A 20,570-nucleotide genomic window follows, 5' to 3' on the forward strand; every position below is an offset into this window, starting at 1 on the left:
TGAGGATGTTCCTTGAAGTGAGAAGCAACCCCGACCAAAATGATCTTTGAGCCACCTCAATGGGGCCTGACATCTAAAGACAAAGTATCATAATTGAGGGCTTCCCTAGTCAAATCATGGGCTACCTAACTACTTTCCCTCATAGCAAAGAGAAAGAGCAAGAAATAGAAACTAGCCTTAGAACCAGAGAGATGATTAAGCATAGTGTCACTTTCAATTTCAACCAAGGAGGGTGAAGCCTTTAGTTGGTTTGATGTGACAACGATAAGGGGCCCCAGATTTCAGGGCCGGCCCAATTGAAGTGATTGGGCCAATGGGGTTAGGGTATTTGGGGGTAGAGGAAATTGATACTTAGGGGAGGAGGTGGAGAAAGAAGAGTTAGAGAAGAGGGATAAACCCCGAGCATAAGTTACGGATTGGAGAGGGAGAGGCTCCTAAAGCTGACATTTGTCTCCACAAGTTATGGGTTATTGCTATACTGATTTGTTGGTTTATTGCCTGTTGTGATCATTTTGTTTGAAAAATTGGCATTAATGATGGTCAAATTTCTCCATTTACACCACCAACTTGGTAAATATTATATTGGATCATCATTTATGCTAAAGAAATCGATTTCTCCTCACCGCCACTCAACTTTCATTAACCACTTGATTCTAAATAGTCAAACTTGGTATTTCAGAAAACTATACACAATTGAAGCAAGCGAAAAAAAAAACGAAAACATTTTTAGAACAAGGAGAATATTATCTTCAATATAAGGCTACGGCACATGGATAAGCCAAGACATGGTTGGGCGTGTAATAATAACATCAACAGACAGCACCTAGCAGAGAGGGAGAGAGAGCATAAATTCCTCGTAATTTTGGCCTCTGTTTGAAATTTCATTCTAAAAATGCCTACGGACCTTCTTATAGAACAATTCCTGGATCGCCACTAAATGACGAGGAGGAAGAAAAGCAAAATGGCAGGCTTCAAAAACGCCAATAGAGCTTAACAAGGACCAATAATATTACACATCCAGGCGAATACATTTTCAAGTAATGGCAAAAGGAACACTGATTCTGCACATGATTCTCTATAAATTTTATAGTTTCTGTTACTAATAGAATCATACAATGAATTATACAGACGGCGTATCCGAATTTAGCATTCTCAAAACAAACCTGCAGGAATAGGAAACAGATGCTTCAGTTTTACAGATGCAATCTTTTCTATCTAAACTCTAAAGGGTTTTCAAGGTTAATTTAGAAAACTCGTTCAGAATGCATATACAACAACAAATTAAAACCCCAGGAAGCTCTTAAATTAGATGCTTCAACAAACATACACCATCACATTTAAAAATGTATTCTATTCAATGGCCACAACTCTCGTTATGAGAATTTACAAGACAGTAATGACATATCAGCATCATTTGTTAGCCAAATGGAGAGAGAAATTATCAATCGTCTTTCTGATGCAAAACACTAGGCAGGCTATTATTACCATTGAGAGCAGCATGATATACTCGCTTCTCAGCTAGTCCAATATCTGACATAACTAAATCACCCTGCACCCAAGACAAGCAAAAGACAAAGTAATGTTGATATAAGAGCCAGTTTCAAGATGAAACTATCAAATTCAAATAAAATTTTAGAATCAGCATATAGACACCTCCAAGAAATTCCCATGTCCTTTTGATCCATGTTAAATGATACAGCAAAATTATACTGACGGACAATAATATCCTTCAACATTGCAGACTTAAACCGGCAAGTTAGAAATTTGAATATAATTTTCTCATGGTTGACAAAGAGCTTGTGAAGTCTGTCAACTTATCATGACCATTTGGCAAAGACTTCTTCTAGATATAGATCAAGAGGTTCAAACAGACTTTGGCATCATCCCAGCACAAGCATTTTAATAACCATCCGTAGATAGTACCGTGCCTTTGGGCCTCGAGAGCCTATCTGCCCAAGTAATAGTTGGTTCCCTCAACAGGACTTACGCATCTAACCAACAGTCATGATTCCAAACCACAGGCTTAAAAAGTTCATATAGCTATATGATATATTGTTCACACTGTTGTGTCCTCATGGTGCAAGGCCTTTCTGAGTTCTGTAAATATCTAAAAATTAGCAAGGGTCATCAAGCTCACAGGATGATTTCCAGCAAAATGTTTAACAGTGATTTTCTAAGAAGATAGTTTTGCTTCGTGTATCATAGCCCATTACGAGCCTTCCAGAGAATCCAGACCTTAAATGTATAGTATAGGCTCTACATCCAAAAGTCAATTTCAGAAATCCTAATATTAGACATTAAATGGAAAAGCATACCTCACGAGCCATTAACCGTCGAACATTATTGGCATATAGCTTCGGATCATCCTTCTCTTCCTGTGATGGGTAGTACACAGGTAATCTTTTCACTTCTATGTAATTTATGAATTGACAGAGGAGGAGAATCACATGTCGCACCTGCAAAGGGAAACAGGTATTGAAACTAAGATCAAACTGAAAGGGTTTCATGGAAAATGCAACCTCTTCTCCCTATGTTATTGTTATATGTGAAGAGAAAAAAAGTAAAGCAAATTGTAAAATTCGACTTTCATCACCATCAGCAGTTCAGCACCGTATATTTAATTATAATATATGAAAAATAGAGGTAAACAAGGACAGAAAGAATAAAGATTCCCTCAAAAATCCAATCCATGTATATATTTCAATACATGCCCCAATGTGATAGAACACCAACTTCTTAGTTTACTTCCTAGTAAAAATGTGGTTTAATTTGGACTTAGAATCAAATGTTTGATTGTTGATCTCTTTTTTTTGCAGAATCTTCTCAGCTTAAATGAAGTTATACTCATTTTAAATTAGTTCCTACTTCTCATATAACTTCTAAAGATAAGGCTTGTTGCCAGCATCTAGAGTGCCTAGACAAGTAATTGAGTCCATTAGGCATAGAAAAGTCATTTACATAAGTTCCAAGAACAAAAACTACTCCACAATAACAGGACAATAAAAATTTATTTTTTGAGTGTTTTCAGAATTTAGACACTGACGCCAAATCGGGAATTAATGAGATTTTATCATCTAAACTTGTTAAAGAGCATGCATACATTATTTGCATAAATAACTCACCCCAGAAATTGAATCCCAAGCAGGACTGAATCTCTGATAAGGATATCTCAGAATCACTGGAAGCACAGGAGCACCAGCTAAGAATGCACCTGTCTTGAATGGAAGAAGGAAGTCTCCGTTTGTAGTGGTGCCTTCTGCAGTAAAATTGAAGATAAATGATCTGAATGAGTTGTGCCATCATATATAGTGATTTAAAACTATTCAACCAATTAACACCTATGGTAATTGCAAAGCTACTTTCACTTCCCCTTCTGATTCACAACACCCCATCAAATAGGTCAGTTACATTTCAAATATATTGGTAGTAGTGGTTTTCATTTTCCTCAGTTCGGCTCTGCAATGAAGTTCAGAAGATCAAGTAACCCCAAATGACACAGAGTTACCTCGCATATCAGGGACGCATTATTTTCTTTCCCCTCTTGGCTGAATGCAGAATGTGCAGCCTCAACTTTTAATAATTAATTTTACCCACTCAACTTTATATTCAGCTTATTTATCCTTCAAGTTTGAAATGTGACCGAATTAAGAATCTCATTGGGTTGAAGAGACGATTTACTTTCAAGGCAACCAAAGCAAAGAAGGGAGTTTCAACTTCAATCAATAATTATGGAAATTGGGTTGTGCGTGACTTGAGTATCCCTTGGTGTGAATTTTTGGTTGGAAATCAAAAGAAACCTAATTATGTTCTGTCAGAAACTAATACACAACAAGGGAATTTAAGGGTTTAAAGCCGTTGGGAGAGAGAGAATTTGAGGGTTTAATAACCTTTTTTTTTTTGCAAGTTTGCATAATTAATGCTCTTCACTTGCCTTTTGGAGCATTGCACCACGTGGGTTGCTAACTAGGATTTAAGAATTAAATTATTCGACAATTTGAAAGTTAAAGGGGTAAATAGGATGAATTTGAAAGTTAAAGGGGTAAATAGGATGAAAATAAAATTAGAGTAAAAGACATTTTGCAAAAGGTGAATGTGAAAATTATGCATTTTTGGCCTTTCCTCGTTGCTACCCTTTGCATGGTCCAACAGAAGCATGTATTTTGGGGTTTGTAGAAGGAAATGTAGTTCAATCTTAAGTCATGGAACATTAAAAGAGAACCTAGAGATCTGACTTTGTGGAGTTACTTACAGGAGCCATGGAAAGCTCCCCATGACTTTGAGTGCCTCCCTTTGATCTCTGATTCCTAATGGTAAATAATTAATCTTCTATTAAATTCTCATCTCTACTAGTTACTTGACGCCAAAAAAATCAATAAATTAATAATTTCAAAAAGATTTACAAAAAAACTGCTTCTATATGCTTCTTCACCTCTGAATACAGTAATAATTATAATGTTAGGCTGTTGGCCTTGGAAAAGAAATACAAATAAAAGGATCAATTGCATAAAAAAGGACTAGTGGCCTTTCCTTCTAAGGTTCCAGGACCCAAAAAAGAAAAAGGGCTTGGTAACATTGACGATGAAACTCCATAAAATAAAAAGAAAAACTAAGTAGAATAAAGATTATAAAAGTAGCAATATATTTCACTAAACATGCACCAAAAAATGCACTAGGAAAACATTAGATCAACACCAACCTGGAAACAGCATCATCATAGGAGCAGACCTATTCTGATGAGCTTCTTTAACTCTTTCAGTCACGACACCTACAAGGAGTGGAAGGCATTGAGATCTTGTCAAAAGCCACAAGCTCATTTAATAAGATATTGCTTCAGCCAAAAAGAAGCATGTATTCAGATTAACACAATTCATTAAGAACACATAGTTTTGGGGATTGGCATGCTTGTATCCCATGATTATGTCAGCTACCATGCAACATGAGATCCTGTATTAGTGCTCCTGTTTCTTAATGCAGATGTAATATGATTTTTTTTTTCTCTTGAAATAAAGTTTTATTAGCTATCCTAGTCGAGAAGCGATAATATGTTTAACCTAGCAATGCCCAAGCACACTTGAGCTGGGCAGAGTAGTAGCTGGTAAACTATACTACTCAGCTTCACCCACATAAAAGCATGTGATATATAATGAGGTGAACTAAATATCCTCAGGAAACTGTCCAACCACAAAATCAAACAACAGGAGAAAACTATAATAAGAGTGTCTCATAGATTAAAAGAACAAGAAGACAAAAGATGTTTCAATCTATCTACCTGCAACGCCCTTGAAGTCAGATGACTTTGACTCTCTTTGAACATAGACACAACCAAGGCACTTGCTGCCAAAAACAAGCCAGCAAATTTAGTACAGTTCTATGCTTAAGACAATTTAGAGAACGTCCATATAGTGAACTAACCTGATGAGACCAACAAGAGGAAGTTTAGCCACTGATCTCTTCAGCAATAAAATCCAGGATCAAAATCAACCAAATTAAAAGTGATGCATCAGTCGAGACGGAAAAAGGCCATAAATGGAATTACCACTTGAACACCAATATAACGTAAATTCTGGATGCGAACAAACCTTGGCAACAAAGCTTGGAAAAGAAGAAGACATGTGATACAAAATATCTAAATATGAAACATGATTAGAAATTATTGCCCCAGGTCTTTCTGGTTCTCCGGATTGATCTTTGCCCTCATTCTGTTCAAAATAAGGAAGAAGCAGAAAATGGAAGGGGGCAAAATAGTTAGTTCACTCTCAATTACAGCGACCCTGAAAGCCAGGATCCAAATTAAGAAGTTCCTTTGCAAAATTTAATAGACAAAGATAACACGGACACCAGCAAAAATGTTTTTCATTATATTTTCTCAATATAATAAACTTAACCTAATACGGTCAGATAAATTTCAAGCTTATTGAAATGTCATACTGAAGCTTGAAATCATCAGGAACGACCATAAACATGAAAAAAGCTCATCACTTTTAACATTGAAGTGGAACTTCAATTTTATACAGTATCTCCAAGAAACGCAGATATTATATTCCATTTAGTGCACCCATCATCACGTTTGGGTATTGGCTTCTAATTACTATTGGAAAGATGAGAAGAAATGAAACCCAAAAAAGAAAACACGTCCCACGTTCACAGTAGAATAGAAAACGGATAGTGGTTTTATTGAATGCGATAGATACAAAACCCATAGTCAACAGAAGTCCCCAGAGTGAAAATTGCACTTATAGAATAATTACCACGAGGTTACAAAGACTTCCTATACTCACACTTAATGCAGATTATGGCAATAATATCCTACTCGCCGCGTCTGTGGAAAATAATGTATACAGCAGTCACAAGAGTGAAAAATACCTGGGTGAAAGGCTTGTCTTGAGGCTGCTCTACAATCCTATAGGTTTCCTTAATCCAATAAAATCCAAACACGAAAAGCATAGCTCTAGAGAGAAACCTCCCGCACCTCACAATAACAGTCCTTCTCCAACCTCCCATATGCGCGAAATCCTCCTGCTCCTCCTCCTCGTCCCGGTTTGGAGCCGAGAAGAGCGTACAGATCCTACAAATCGCGTAATAAAGCAACAGTATATTCATCGCGAGCACTACTCTTATGGGTAACAGCGTCACCAACGCGATGCCTAGCAGGACCTTCTCCGCCAACGGCAGCTCGCCGCGCCCCATGGTCCCATAGACATCATAGCGCACGTACGCAGCAAATTTCTTCTCCAACTCTTCAATACTCTCCGACGAAGATATCCGGTTTGAATCGGATTTGAGAAGAGGACGATCATCCTTGGTGGAGGCATCGTCGTGAGCGGGTTCCGGTTGAGGTCCGGGTTGGTGGAGCTTGGAAGGCTCAGGATTCATGCCTTTGGGCTCCATCTCCATAGGTTTAAGGAACAATAAGAATAAGTAGGGATTGATTTAGGGGAAATGAGAAGATTAAACTTGGTTAGCCATGGCTGCTTCGTGTGCTCGCTGTTGTAGTTGCAGATCTGAGTTTCGAGAGAAGGGTAAGTATCATGTTCTCTATCCCTCCTGAAGGTTGCGGGTACGGCTTCGCATAAAAGATTAAAAAAAAAAATGCATGTCCGGTCAATGAGCTGCGGTTGCATGTTGTTACGTGCAGAATAGCATGGATGAGATAGGATTCAGTGCCTTCATAGCTGTTGGATTTAAGGAGCAATGGGGCCCAGCCAGTGGCGTGATCTGCTCCGTTGTGATGTTTCTGCTTTTGGGCAGTGCTTTAGCAGTGAGATCAGGTATTTTATTGGGCTTTAAGCGTGTAAGATTGGGCCACGAGGCAACCCTCTGTATTTGACTTTTTATCCTAGTTGGGTAATTCTCCTGACAATTAATTCTTGGGAGGCTGGCTAATCTGGTTAACGCTCGTTGAATTCCTGATTAATGTTGACTGGGATTTGAATTGTGATGTTGGTTTTGATTCTTTTTCAGTAAACGGTAAGACCGGATAGCATTCCGTTTTAACATTTGTTTAAAAAAATTAATTTATGAGTTAATGAATAAAAAAATTACGTAGTTTTGATTTTATTATAATTATATTTTATATTTTTTATTAATTAAAATTTAATTTTTTAAATTTATTTTAATTATATTTTATCAGTATTTATAATATTAAAAATTTATAAAATTATACATAAGTAAATTTTATAATAAAATTAATAATAATTTAAAATTTTAATATAAAATTATAATAAAAATAAAAATATAAATTTTTATTTTTATTATAATTATTTATTTTATTAATATTTTTAAATTTCACTCTAAATATTAGTATAATTTTAAAAAATAATGAATTAATATTATATATGAAAATTTTAAAAATAATTAAAAAAATATTTTAAAAATTTATTCTATTATTTTTAATATTTTTAAATTGAATCATGTTAAATATTAATTTAAATTATTTTTCAATATTTCAATATTAATATATTTAATAAAATTATTTTTTTAATAATAATTTTAAAAACAATATTACACGATAAGTATATTAAACTATTTTTAAAAAATCGATTTATAATGATTTTATTCAAAATAAAATTAAAATAAATTATCATTATTATTATAAAATTATTGATAAAAATTAAAAAAAAGTAAATAATAATAATAATAATTTTTAAATATTTTTAATAGTGAAAATAGAGAAACTTTGATGATTTTTGTAAATTTCAAATTATGTAAAGTGTATTTAGTCAAATATTAAAAAATAGAGTTTAATTAATAAAAAATAAAAATATAGAATAAAATTAAAATAAAAATAAAATAAAATTTTTTTATGATTAATTTTAAACTTTACTGATGTGGCATTATCACATAGCATTGAGGTGTTAAGTAACATGATAATTTTATTAATTTTTTAATGACACAAATAATGGCATAGTATAATTGGAACAACTTTAAAATATTATATTTTAATTAAAAATATATATATGTGTAATTATAATAAAATTCAAAGTACAATTCGTTTTTTGCCATTAACTCTTAATTTATTAATGTAACAGCCCGGCCCCGTACGACCGGCCCTGTTACCGCTCACAGCCCGTTACACCTCCTGGGGGCGGCCACTGTGAGCAGCTCTTAACATCCCTTCACCCTCACGGGTTCCAGGCAGGATTTGTCCCTCGGGGGAGCCATTACGGCCCGCCCTAGCCCGAGTGGATTTGGCCCAAATTTCCCTTTGGAAATTAGGTCGCCTCCCCCACTGCTCGAACCCTTGACCTCCCACTTTAAGGGAATAGTCTGGTGAGAGTGAGTACCAAGTCTTCTAGTAGAAGAATTGGTACTCACTCTCACCAGACTATTCCCTTAAAGTGGGAGGTCAAGGGTTCGAGCAGTGGGGGAGGCGACCTAATTTCCAAAGGGAAATTTGGGCCAAATCCACTCGGGCTAGGGCGGGCCGTAATGGCTCCCCCGAGGGACAAATCCTGCCTGGAACCCGTGAGGGTGAAGGGATGTTAAGAGCTGCTCACAGTGGCCGCCCCCAGGAGGTGTAACGGGCTGTGAGCGGTAACAGGGCCGGTCGTACGGGGCCGGGCTGTTACATAAAAAGGCGCCTTTTTATGTAACAGCCCGGCCCCGTACGACCGGCCCTGTTACCGCTCACAGCCCGTTACACCTCCTGGGGGCGGCCACTGTGAGCAGCTCTTAACATCCCTTCACCCTCACGGGTTCCAGGCAGGATTTGTCCCTCGGGGGAGCCATTACGGCCCGCCCTAGCCCGAGTGGATTTGGCCCAAATTTCCCTTTGGAAATTAGGTCGCCTCCCCCACTGCTCGAACCCTTGACCTCCCACTTTAAGGGAATAGTCTGGTGAGAGTGAGTACCAAGCTCCCCCGAGGGACAAATCCTGCCTGGAACCCGTGAGGGTGAAGGGATGTTAAGAGCTGCTCACAGTGGCCGCCCCCAGGAGGTGTAACGGGCTGTGAGCGGTAACAGGGCCGGTCGTACGGGGCCGGGCTGTTACAATTAAGTTCGATTTAAATTTTTTAAAAAATTATTTTTTAGACTTTGAGGAATAAGCATAATTAATGAATTTATTTTTTTTATTTTTAGAACCAATAATTTCATTTTTAAAATTTAATTCCGTAAAAAATTAAGATTCGTTCATCAAAAATTTTTATTAAGTCAATGCTTTACATATAATTAAAAGAAAGAGAATAAATATAATTCCAAAAATACTTTAATTAACAATAAAATATAAAAATTACTTTTTAATGTATATGATATAGAGAAACTCGCTAGTTAATCTGTATATTTTTAAAAATATATTAAAACATTCATGAAGTTTTAAAAAGTCTATCGTTTAATTTTTCCTTCAATTTTTTTCGTTAAACATTTTATTATTTAATCACTATAATTTTGAAAAACTTATTAATTAGTCCCTCATATTATTAAAAAGTTTACTAATTAAGTTCTTCGTATCAGAAGTATTTTAAAATTTTTTTAATAATATTTAATGACTAAAATTAACAAAATATTAACTAATAAACTTTTAAAATTTAAAAAAAAATTAATATATTTTTCAAATGGCAAACAATGACCGTGAACGGTATCAAAAAACAACTTCATTTGAGCTTTAATTTTTTATTTTTAATTATTTAAATTTTTTATATTTTGATTTTTATTATATTTATTAAGTTTGAATTTTGAATTTATTGAAATTTTTATTTGTTTGTGAAAATTGAATTTGAAATTTTTTCTTTTAAATTTTGACGAATTAAATTTTAGAAATTAAAATGTTGAGTTTAAAGAATAAAAGGATAAATTTATTAATTATGTTATATCTCATTGATGAAAAGGTAATTTTTTTGTTTAATTTTTATTATATTTATTGAGTTTAAATTTTAGATTTATTAAAAAATTTATTTATTTATAAAGATTGAGTTTGAAATTTTCTATTTTTTATTTTAATTTGTAAACGGAATTTTATTAATTTGATTTGATTTTTAGAAAAAATTTTATAAATTTACATAAATTAAATTTCATAAATTAAAGTGTTGAATTTAAAAAAAAATAATTTAATTATTTTTTTATGTTACTCATGATATTTTTATGAAATTACGTAAAAATTTTACAGAATTAAATTACAAAATCGTTTAGTCTTAAAAAATAGAGTTATAAATCTATTAATTATGTTATATTTTATAAATAAAAATATATTTTTTTAAAAATTTTTAATAAAAATTATTAAATTAAATCAAATTAAATTATGAAATATTCTTTTAATAATTATTATGCTGCAAATTATAAAAAAAAAATCATTGTTAAATAAAATTTTAATTCGAATTGAATTTGTTAAAAAAAATTGATTTATTTAAATTGCAATTTAAGTTAATTTTTTAATAATAGTTTTAATTTTATATTTTTCAAAGTGAAACTCAAAATTTTTTTTATGTGAAATTTAAAATTTTTTAAATTTATTCAAATCCACGTATTAAGAGACTTAACAAGTGAAACCGACATTAACCATCAATTTAGACAACAGTGCACATGCAATTACGTCATGAAAATCATTTTGTCGTAATAATTTCCCGGGCAAATTTTTAATATTTTCCTTGCGTTGCACCTTTTTAAGAAGATACATTATTTATGCAATTCACGCATTTTTCTTACAACAGCTGTGTACTCAATAATTTATGATCCAGAGTTGATCCCTTTAATATTGTGAAAATTATTATTTCAAGGAGTCATCAGCCTGGTTCCACCTCTCAGGAGTAATAAGCTGCTGTGCTAAGGCTTGAGTATTGGAGTGATAAGGGTTAATTTTATAAATATTAAACAATTGAATAAGTCTTGTGATTAGTAGGGGTGAACATTCGGTCGGTTTGGTTTAAAATCGAACCGAATCGAATAAATCGAAAACCAAAATTTGAGTGTTTATAAAAATCGAACCGAATCGATTTTAGTCAAAAACCGAACCGAACCGGTTTGATTCGGTTCGATTCGGTTCGGTTTGATCGGTTTCGATTTTTAATAATTTTTTTATTTTTTACACTTTATTTTTAATATTTTAAAGTTTAATTAAAATATTTTAATTTTAATATGATTTAATTTCTATATATTATTGAAAAAACATATTATTATTACTAATCGGTTCGGTTCGGTTTTTTAGGTTTTTTCTGATCAAAATCGAACTGAACCGAAATAACCGAAATTTTTGAAATTGAAAACCGAACCGAACCGAAATATATAAAAAACCGAACTAAATTTTCAAATCGGTTCGGTTCGGTCGGTTTTTTCGGTTTGAACCGAATACTGCTCACGCCTAGTGATTAGGATTCTTAGGGTGATTCGTTCACTTATTGGTGATATTTTTTTATTATTATCTTCTATTCAATAGGCAACTTTAGTTATCAATTCTCTTATTTAAATCATGTGTGTACTGTAAAGAAAAATATAACGAAAATTATATTCTTAAAAAACATCTCTTTTTCACTTTGTTGTCTTGGTATCAGAGCTTTGACGATCTCTCACCATGGCTTCGTCAAATCTGAATGTCGCCAATTTCGTCACTTTGAAACTCAAACAAACAAACTATCCTCTGTGGAGAGAACAAGTTTTGAGTTTAGCTGAAAGTCAGGAGCTGTCAGATCACCTTGTTAGTGGCTTTCCTGAGGATCAGAAATTCAATAACCCTCCCAACCCAATTCCCGAAAATTATCAACCTCAACAATCAGACACATTCAAAGCATGGCAAAAGTCCGACCGATTACTTCGTGGATGGATCTATGGAACATCTCGGATGTCGGAAACCTCTAGAAGGGAAAAACCATGTTTTTATAAAATGTTTAATGTATTTTATGATTTTAAGTAAAAAGGAAGTTGAATTTTAAATGAAAATAGCCTTGGAGGAAGATGCAGGTTCGGCCGCCGAACATGCATGTGTTTCAGGTGTGCCTTAGGCCCCCGAAGGCATAAGTGAGGGAAACCAGGTTCGGCCGCCGAACCTTATGTTCGGCCGCCGAACATGGCATGCATGCGGAGGCACGTTCGGCTCCCGAATGTGGCCTGGCCAGCCATCTATAAAGGGGTCCCTTAGCCGAAATGGGCGAACTTTTCTCCCTATTTTCGGCCAAGGTGAGCTCTCCGCCGTCCCTCACCAATTTTTGAGTTCTTCCTTCAGATCTTTCAAGATTTTCATGAGTTTTTACTTTGTTTTGAAGATTTTGAGCATTTGAGCAAGTTTTGAAGCTTGGAAGACACAGGAGCTCTTTTCCTTTGGTTTCCAAGTTTAGGTCGTCTTTCTCTCGATCTTCAAGAGGTAAGAGCCGATCTTGAGCTCATTGCATGTTTTAAACAAGTTTTAAGTTGATCTATGGGGTAGAAATGCATGTTTAGGTTTTGGTTGGTTTTATGGGTTATGTTAAGTCTTTGAGCAATTTATGATGTTTGTGGTTGCTTGATGTGTTGTAGTAGGGGTTTAGGATAGTTTGAAACCCCTAGGAGCTGATGTATGTATCTATGCATGTTTTGGATGAGTTGTATGCTTGATTGAATGGAATGGGAGGCTATTGTGCACGAAGAGCCGAGTTTCTGCCCTTTTAGCAGAAACCAGGTTCAGCAGCCGAAGGACTTTTGGCCGCCGAACCTGCCTGGGAGGCAAGCCTTTCGGCTGCCGAACTCTGCCCCCGAAAGAGGACTTTCGTCTTTGGAGGGCAGTTTTGGCCGCCAAAAGTGCCACCGAACATGCATGAGTTTAGTCTCTGTCTGGGACTTTCGGCCGCCGAAGGTGCCGCCGAACCTGCCTGACTTTCGGCTCTGGAGGGACTTTCGGCCGCCGAACCTGCCGCCGAAAGTGCCCTGTTCATCCTTCCTTTGCATGTTTTCCATGGATGTTTTGAGGTGTTTTTAGGGGATTTTTTGGGGAGTATTTTAGAGTCGTGTTCATGTATGTTTGGTCCCTCATTTGAGTCCACCTGTGTAGGTTCGGACCCGAGGAACCGAGGACCCCAGCAGTGAGTTCAGCTGCTTCTGTGTCTGTCAGAGCTAGCCAGAGGTAAGTGGAATAACTCCTTATGTTTTAAAGTAAATAAATCAGTTTTAGCATGATTCACGCATCATGAATGCCATGAGATATAATAGGGTGTTTGCATTAGAACTCACGAATATGTTGCATTGCATAATGTGTTGATGATGCGGATGAATGTTGAATGATCCTTTAGTCCTCGTATGTTACGATATGATGATGATACGGTACGGAAGACCAGTGAGGCCCATTCTACGCCCCTGGCACCATGTAAGAGAAAGACCAGCGAGGCCCATTCTACGCCCCTGGCACAGTCGGTATGTTATGTTATGTTATGTTATGTTATGTAAGAGAAAGATCAGTGAGGCCCATTCTACGCCCCTGGCACAGTTGGACTATGTAGAGGACTATTGGTGACAAATTCATCCTTGATGTGATATGATTGTGATGTGATGCATTCCATGTTATCATATATTTTAAATGTCTTATTATTCTGCTCACTGGGCTTTATAGCTCACCCCTCTCCCTTAACCCCCAGGTTTGCAGGTACAGGGTAGACCAGGAGGTCAGCAAGAGTAATGAAGTCTTGGTTATGTAATAGATAGTGTGGACATGAATAATGTTGAGATGTTATGTTTAGTACAGTCATGTATAAGTACAGTATAGAAATGTAATGTAATGATGTTCATGGATGTTAGAGGTGTGCTTGACCATAGAATGTTGTTATCCCTTTTAATAAATGATCTTAGATGTTTTATGATGTTTATGTAAACCAACTCAACACATGTTATGTCACCCATTGTGGCATTGATGAGATCCCAAAGAGGGGTCAATGTTTATGGTTATGGTTATGTATTCGTGTCAGATCCGGGCAAGGTTCTTAGTGAGCCTGATGTGGAGGTCCAAGAGGATCTCACCTATGTTGAGCAGCCAGTACGGATCCTAGACACCCAGATCAGAAAGCTAAGAAATAAGGAAATCCCGATGGTGAAAGTCCTTTGGAATCACCACAACATCGAAGAGTGTACCTGGGAGACATGGGAGTCCATGCTTCAGCAATATCCTCATCTCTTCTAAGGTGAGTTTTATGTGCTTAGTATGTATGTTATGTGTATGCCATGCTTGTGTTTGTTTGGTGAACATTCGGGGACGAATGTTCTTAAGGGGGGGAGAATGTAATACCCGGCTAGACTCCGGTATCGGAATCCCTACCGTCCGGTGGGATCTCGGATGTCGGAAACCTCTAGAAGGGAAAAACCATGTTTTTATAAAATGTTTTAATGTATTTTATGATTTTAAGTAAAAAGGAAGTTGAATTTTTAAATGAAAATAGCCTTGGAGGAAGATGCAGGTTCGGCCGCCGAACATGCATGTGTTTCGAGTGTGCCTTAGGCCCCCGAAGGCATAAGTGAGGGAAACCAGGTTCGGCCGCCGAACCTTATGTTCAGCCGCCGAACATAGCATGCATGCGGAGGCACGTTCGGCTCCCGAATGTGGCCTGGCCAACCATCTATAAAGGGGTCTCTTAGCCGAAATGGGCGAACTTTTCTCCCCATTTTCGGCCAGGTGAGCTATCCGCCGTCCCTCACCAATTTTTGAGTTCTTCCTTCAGATCTTTCAAGATTTTCATGAGTTTTCACTTTGTTTTGAAGATTTTGAGCATTTGAGCAAGTTTTGAAGCTTGGAAGACACATGAGCTCTTTTCCTTTGGTTTCCAAGTTTAGGTCGTCTTTCTCTCGATCTTCAAGAGGTAAGAGCCGATCTTGAGCTCATTGCATGTTTTAAACAAGTTTTAAGTTGATCTATGGGGTAGAAATGTATGTTTAGGTTTTGGTTGGTTTTATGGGTTATGTTAAGTCTTTGAGCAATGTATGATGTTTGTGGTTGCTTGATGTGTTGTAGTAGGGGTTTAGGATAGTTTGAAACCCCTAGGAGCTGATGTATGTATCTATGCATGTTTTGGATGAGTTGTATGCTTGATTGAATGGAATGGGAGGCTATTGTGCATGAAGAGCCGAGTTTCTGCCCTTTTGGCAGAAACCAGGTTCGGCAGCCGAAGGACTTTCGGCTGCCGAACCTGCCTGGGAGGCAAGCCTTTCGGCTGCCGAACCCTGCCCCCGAAAGAGGACTTTCGTCTTTGGAGGGCAGTTTCGGCCGCCGAAAGTGCCACCGAACATGCATGAGTTTCGTCTCTATCTAGGACTTTCGGCCGCCGAAGGTGCCGCCGAACCTGTCTGACTTTCGGCTCTTGAGGGACTTTTGGCCGCCGAACCTGCTGCCGAAAGTGCCCTGTTCAGCCTTCCTTTGCATGTTTTCCATGGAGGTTTTGAGGTGTTTTTAGGGGGTTTTTGGAGAGTATTTTAGAGTCATGTTCATGTATATTTGGTCCCTCATTTGAGTTCATCTGTGTAGGTTCGGACCCGAGGAACCGAGGACCCCAGCAGTGAGTTCAGCTGCTTCTGTGTTGTCAGAGCTAGCTAGAGGTGAGTGGAATAACTCTTTATGCTTTAAAGTAAATAAATCAGTTTTAGCATGATTCACGCATCATGAATGCCATGAGATATAATAGGGTATTTGCATTAGAACTCACGAATATGTTGCATTGCATAATATGTTGATGATGCGGATGAATGTTGAATGATCCTTTAGTCCTCGTATGTTACGATATGATGATGATACGGTACGGAAGACCAGTGAGGCCCATTCTACGCCCCTGGCACTATGTAAGAGAAAGACCAGTGAGGCCCATTCTATGCCCCTGGCACAGTCGGAATGTTATGTTATGTTATGTTATGTTATGTAAGAGAAAGACCAGTGAGACCCATTCTACGCCCCTGGCACAGTTGGACTATGTAGAGGACTATTGGTGACAAATTCATCCTTGATGTGATATGATTGTGATGTGATGCATTCCATGTTATCATATGTTTTAAATGTTTTATTATTCTGCTCACTGGGCTTTATAGCTCACCCCTCTCCCTTAACCCCCAGGTTTGCAGGTACAGGGTAGACCAGAAGGTTAGCAAGAGTAATGAAGTCTTGGTTATGTAATAGATAGTGTGGACATGAATAATGTTGAGATGTTATGTTTAGTACAGTCATGTATAAGTACAGTATAGAAATGTAATGTAATGATGTTCATGGATGTTAGAGGTGTGCTTGACCATAGAATGTTGTTATCCCTTTTAATACATGATCTTAGATGTTTTATGATGTTTATGTAAACCAACTCAACACATGTTATGTCACCCATTGGGGCATTGATGAGATCCCAAAGAGGGGTCAATGTTTATGGTTATGGTTATGTATAGTGCATGCACAGGTTGAGTTTGGTGTATGAGAGAATGAACGAAAAGAAAAGTTTTAATTTTTTTGTGTTGTTGATCATGTATGGGATTAAACAGGTTCACAGGAGATATGTTTGGCTTGCTATGGGTCCCGGCGGCCTTAAGCCGATCTGGATCCTAGCGCCGGTAGCGGTCCGATTTCCGGGTCGTTACATATGGAACATTAAGCGAGGAATCACTCGACCTTGTCATCGGATTAGAAACTGTTCATACTGTTTGAAGCGCTTTAAAAGATGCGTATGCCCAAGATTCACAAGAAAGGGTATTTACCCTCCGACAGCAATTGACCTACTTTCGCAAAGAAGAAAGTCGGTCCATCACAGAACACCTAAGATTGTTTAAAGAGATCTGTGACAATTTAGCAGCAATTGGAAAAACAGTACCCAATGAAGAGAAAGTATTTTGTCTTCTTACCAGTCTGGGACCCCAATACGACACGTTCACCACAACGATGCTCAAGCCACCGCGACCAACGTATAATGAGCTAGTCTCCCAACTTAAGAATCTCGATCAGCGACGTATGTGGTTTTCCACACAAACTGAAACAGGTCTTGACCAAATTGCTTCTCACGTGGCTTTCTATGGAAATCAACAGACTTCTTCAAATTCTTCTTCGAATCAACGTCCTCGATTCAACTCTCAAGGGCGTGGCTTCCAAGCTGAGCAGACACAGGGACAAAGACAGAACAAGGAACCAAGCCTCCCTCAGCGGCGACCTCCTCCCGCAGGGCGTAGAAGAATGACACCAGCCGAATGGGAATTGTACAAGAACAAAGTTTGTCAATACTGCAACAGGGATGGACATATTGCCAAAATTTGCTGGTGGATTTCACAAGATAAATCGAACAGCCCTGCTCCAGCTCTTACTGCCCTCACTCTGGATAATGATGTTATTGACACTGACTGGGTTGCAGACTCCGGTACGTCGAACCATATGACAGGTAACAAAAAGCTATTACATAAGCTTCATGATTATTATGGACCTGATTCCATAACCATAGGAGATGGAACTTTTCTATCTATCGATGGCGTTGGGAAGGCTTCCATAGAACAGAAAAATAAATTATCTATTTCAAATGTTTTATCAGTTCCTGCTCTAAAACATAATTTGTTGTCTATTGGACAATTAACTGATGATTATCCTGTCAATTGTGAATTTTCTAATATTTCTATTTTTGTTAAGGATCGACAAACGGGACAGGTACTGCTACGAGGGCCACGGAAACATAATCTTTATATTTTGACTGGTGCACCCAAAGCGTATTTTTCCAATCGGTTTAAGACTGGTACTGCGGCCATATGGCACCAACGATTAGGACATCCTCAATCATCTGCAATTTCTGTTTTATTTAATAAGAACCTAATTGATGTAAAAGGGTCCTTGCATTCTAAATCTTTATGTGATAGTTGCCAGTTAGGGAAGTTGAGTAAATTTTCTTTTTCTTTGTCCACAAATAATAGTTCCTCTGTGTTTGAAAAAATTCATTGTGATTTATGGGGACCAGCCCCTGTTCTGTCTTTTGCAAAATTTAAATATTATACTTGTTTGGTTGATGACTATTCTAAATATTCATGGCTAATACTCCTGAGGAAAAAATCTGAGTTTTTTGCTGCATATAAAGCTTTTGAACAATATGTGCTCCGCCAATTTGGTAAGCACATCAAAATTTTCCACTCCGATGGTGGAGGTGAGTTTTTAAACACTGCTTTATCTTCGCATTTTCTTGCACAGGAAATTAAACATCAAGTGTCTTGTCCTTATACACCTGAGCAAACCGGTGTTGTTGAACGACGACACCGTGTCATCCGTGAATTAGGCTTGTAACATCTTGCATTAATGGAATTCGCTTACAACAACAGCTACCAGTCCAGTATTAAAATGGCACCTTATGAAGCATTGTATGGGAGGAAATGCAGGACTCCTCTATGCTGGACAGAGCTAAGTGAAGGAAAACTTGTGGGTCCTGACTTGATAAGACAAACAGAAGAAAAGGTTAAGATCATCAAGGAGAGGTTAAAGGCAGCATCAGACAGACAAAAGTCATATGCAGATAAGAAAAGAAAGAATATCGAGTTTTCAGTGGGCGATAAAGTATTCCTTAAAGTTTCACCTTGGAAGAAAGTGCTGAGATTTGGCAAAAAGGGCAAACTGAGTCCTAGATTTATCGGTCCTTATGAAATTGTGGAACGTGTAGGACCGGTAGCCTACAAGCTAGCCTTACCACCAGAACTTGACAAGATCCACAATGTCTTTCATGTTTCTATGCTTAGAAGATATAGGTCAGATCCCTCTCATATCCTCCCAGCAGAATCTGTGGATGTACAGCCAAACTTGTCATATGAAGAAGAACCTGTGAAAATTCTAGCAAGAGAAATAAAAGAGTTGAAAAACAAAAGAATTTCTCTTGTTAAAGTTCTGTGGAGGAATCACAAAGTAGAAGAAGCAACATGAATTTTGATTTAAATATTTTAGTTATAAAAAAAAAAGTTGAGCACCACTAAGCAAACTGCTTAGCGCGTAGGAATTTATTTTTCCTCGCGTAGGAATTTATTTTTCCTCACGCAGGTTGTGGATCCAAGTACCAGCAGATCAAGATCTGCATCAATCCAGTCGGAGTTACATCATTAACTACATTGGGGTATATTTTGTAAATTTTATATAAAGTTACTTTTGAAAAATATGACATGTACATAAAGTTTTCGAGATAAAGTCGAATATGGTTTGAAATGGATATAGTTAAATATTTTAATTTTGGTGTAAATGTGGATGATTAGTATAAGTCTCTGTGTTGAGATTAATGAGGTAGTTTATGAAGTGTTTGATCTGAATTGAAATTGTGTTTATGTTGAAAGGAGTTTGGGGGTTAAGGTTGAAATTGATAGAAGTGTGATATTACTATTCATAGGTGGAATTAAGTTCATATTTTAGAGGAAACTCTGCCGAATTTTCGGTTAAAAAAAAAACCCATGATTTACATGTTATAAAATAAAAGAAAATATAAGAGAATTGTTACAGAATGTAATATCTCCGGCTCAGTTAATTAAATAACCGGGTAGGGGGTGTTACAAGGCTTAACTATGATGTACCATAGTCATGTGCCATTGTCAATGTGGGTTGAGGCTTTTCAAACTGCAGTTTTTTTAATAAATAGATTGCCCACTTCTGTGTTAGGACATGACACACCATATTATAAATTGCATGGGTCTCATTTTGACTATAGTTCTTTGCGAGTTTTTGGATCTAAGTGTTTTCCGTATATATGGGACACAAGAAATCATAAGTTCGACCCTAAATCATGCTTATATGTCTTTATAGGATATAGTGAAAAATACAAAGGGTACAAATGTTACAATCCTAAAACTAAGAAGATAATAATATCTAGGCACGTGAGTTTTGATGAAATAAGTTTTCCTTACAAGTCTGCATCCTCTAATAAATTGTTTGTTGTCCAGCTTATAGATTCATGGTTACCCCCATCTAAGAATAACAATTTTTCTATAAGTTATGTTCCTGGTGCAGGTACTTCTATATTACCAGAAAATATTACAGCAGAGCACGAGAGTATGGTTCTGAGAAGTGCCTCTAGTACATCAACAGAACAGCAGGATGTTATCCTCGTACCTGAACTGCCACATGAACCTGTTCAAGCCACAAATTCCGCACCTGCTATTCCACCAGCAAATAACGCTCCACAACAGGATGATTTGTATGCAGACTTGTTGTCGCAACT

At 36.9% G+C, this 20,570-nt stretch overlaps 1 protein-coding gene across 3 annotated transcripts; it reads right to left on the minus strand.

Moving 5' to 3' along the window:
- Positions 1 to 986: 986 nt before the first annotated feature.
- Positions 987 to 7,181, minus strand: LOC110606428 (lysophospholipid acyltransferase LPEAT1). 3 transcript variants are annotated; one of them, XM_043953206.1, is made up of 9 exons: positions 6,364 to 7,181; positions 5,537 to 5,699; positions 5,413 to 5,443; positions 5,270 to 5,334; positions 4,697 to 4,765; positions 3,123 to 3,256; positions 2,316 to 2,456; positions 1,486 to 1,549; positions 987 to 1,163 (listed from the first exon to the last, which is right to left on the minus strand). In XM_043953206.1, the coding sequence occupies exons 1-9, from the start codon at positions 6,892 to 6,894 to the stop codon at positions 1,153 to 1,155; spliced, it is 1,209 nt and encodes a 402-aa protein (XP_043809141.1). In that variant the 5' UTR covers positions 6,895 to 7,181; the 3' UTR covers positions 987 to 1,152. The 3 variants fall into 3 exon arrangements, with proteins under 3 accessions (XP_043809141.1, XP_043809140.1, XP_021600919.1); XM_043953205.1 differs by having other exon boundaries at positions 987 to 1,549; positions 6,364 to 7,157; XM_021745227.2 differs by having other exon boundaries at positions 987 to 1,549; positions 5,413 to 5,450; positions 5,580 to 5,699; positions 6,364 to 7,139.
- Between the last annotated feature and the right edge of the window lie 13,389 nt (positions 7,182 to 20,570).

Source organism: Manihot esculenta, chromosome 18 (genome assembly GCF_001659605.2).
Source record: "Manihot esculenta cultivar AM560-2 chromosome 18, M.esculenta_v8, whole genome shotgun sequence".
Taxonomy (NCBI): domain Eukaryota; kingdom Viridiplantae; phylum Streptophyta; class Magnoliopsida; order Malpighiales; family Euphorbiaceae; genus Manihot; species Manihot esculenta.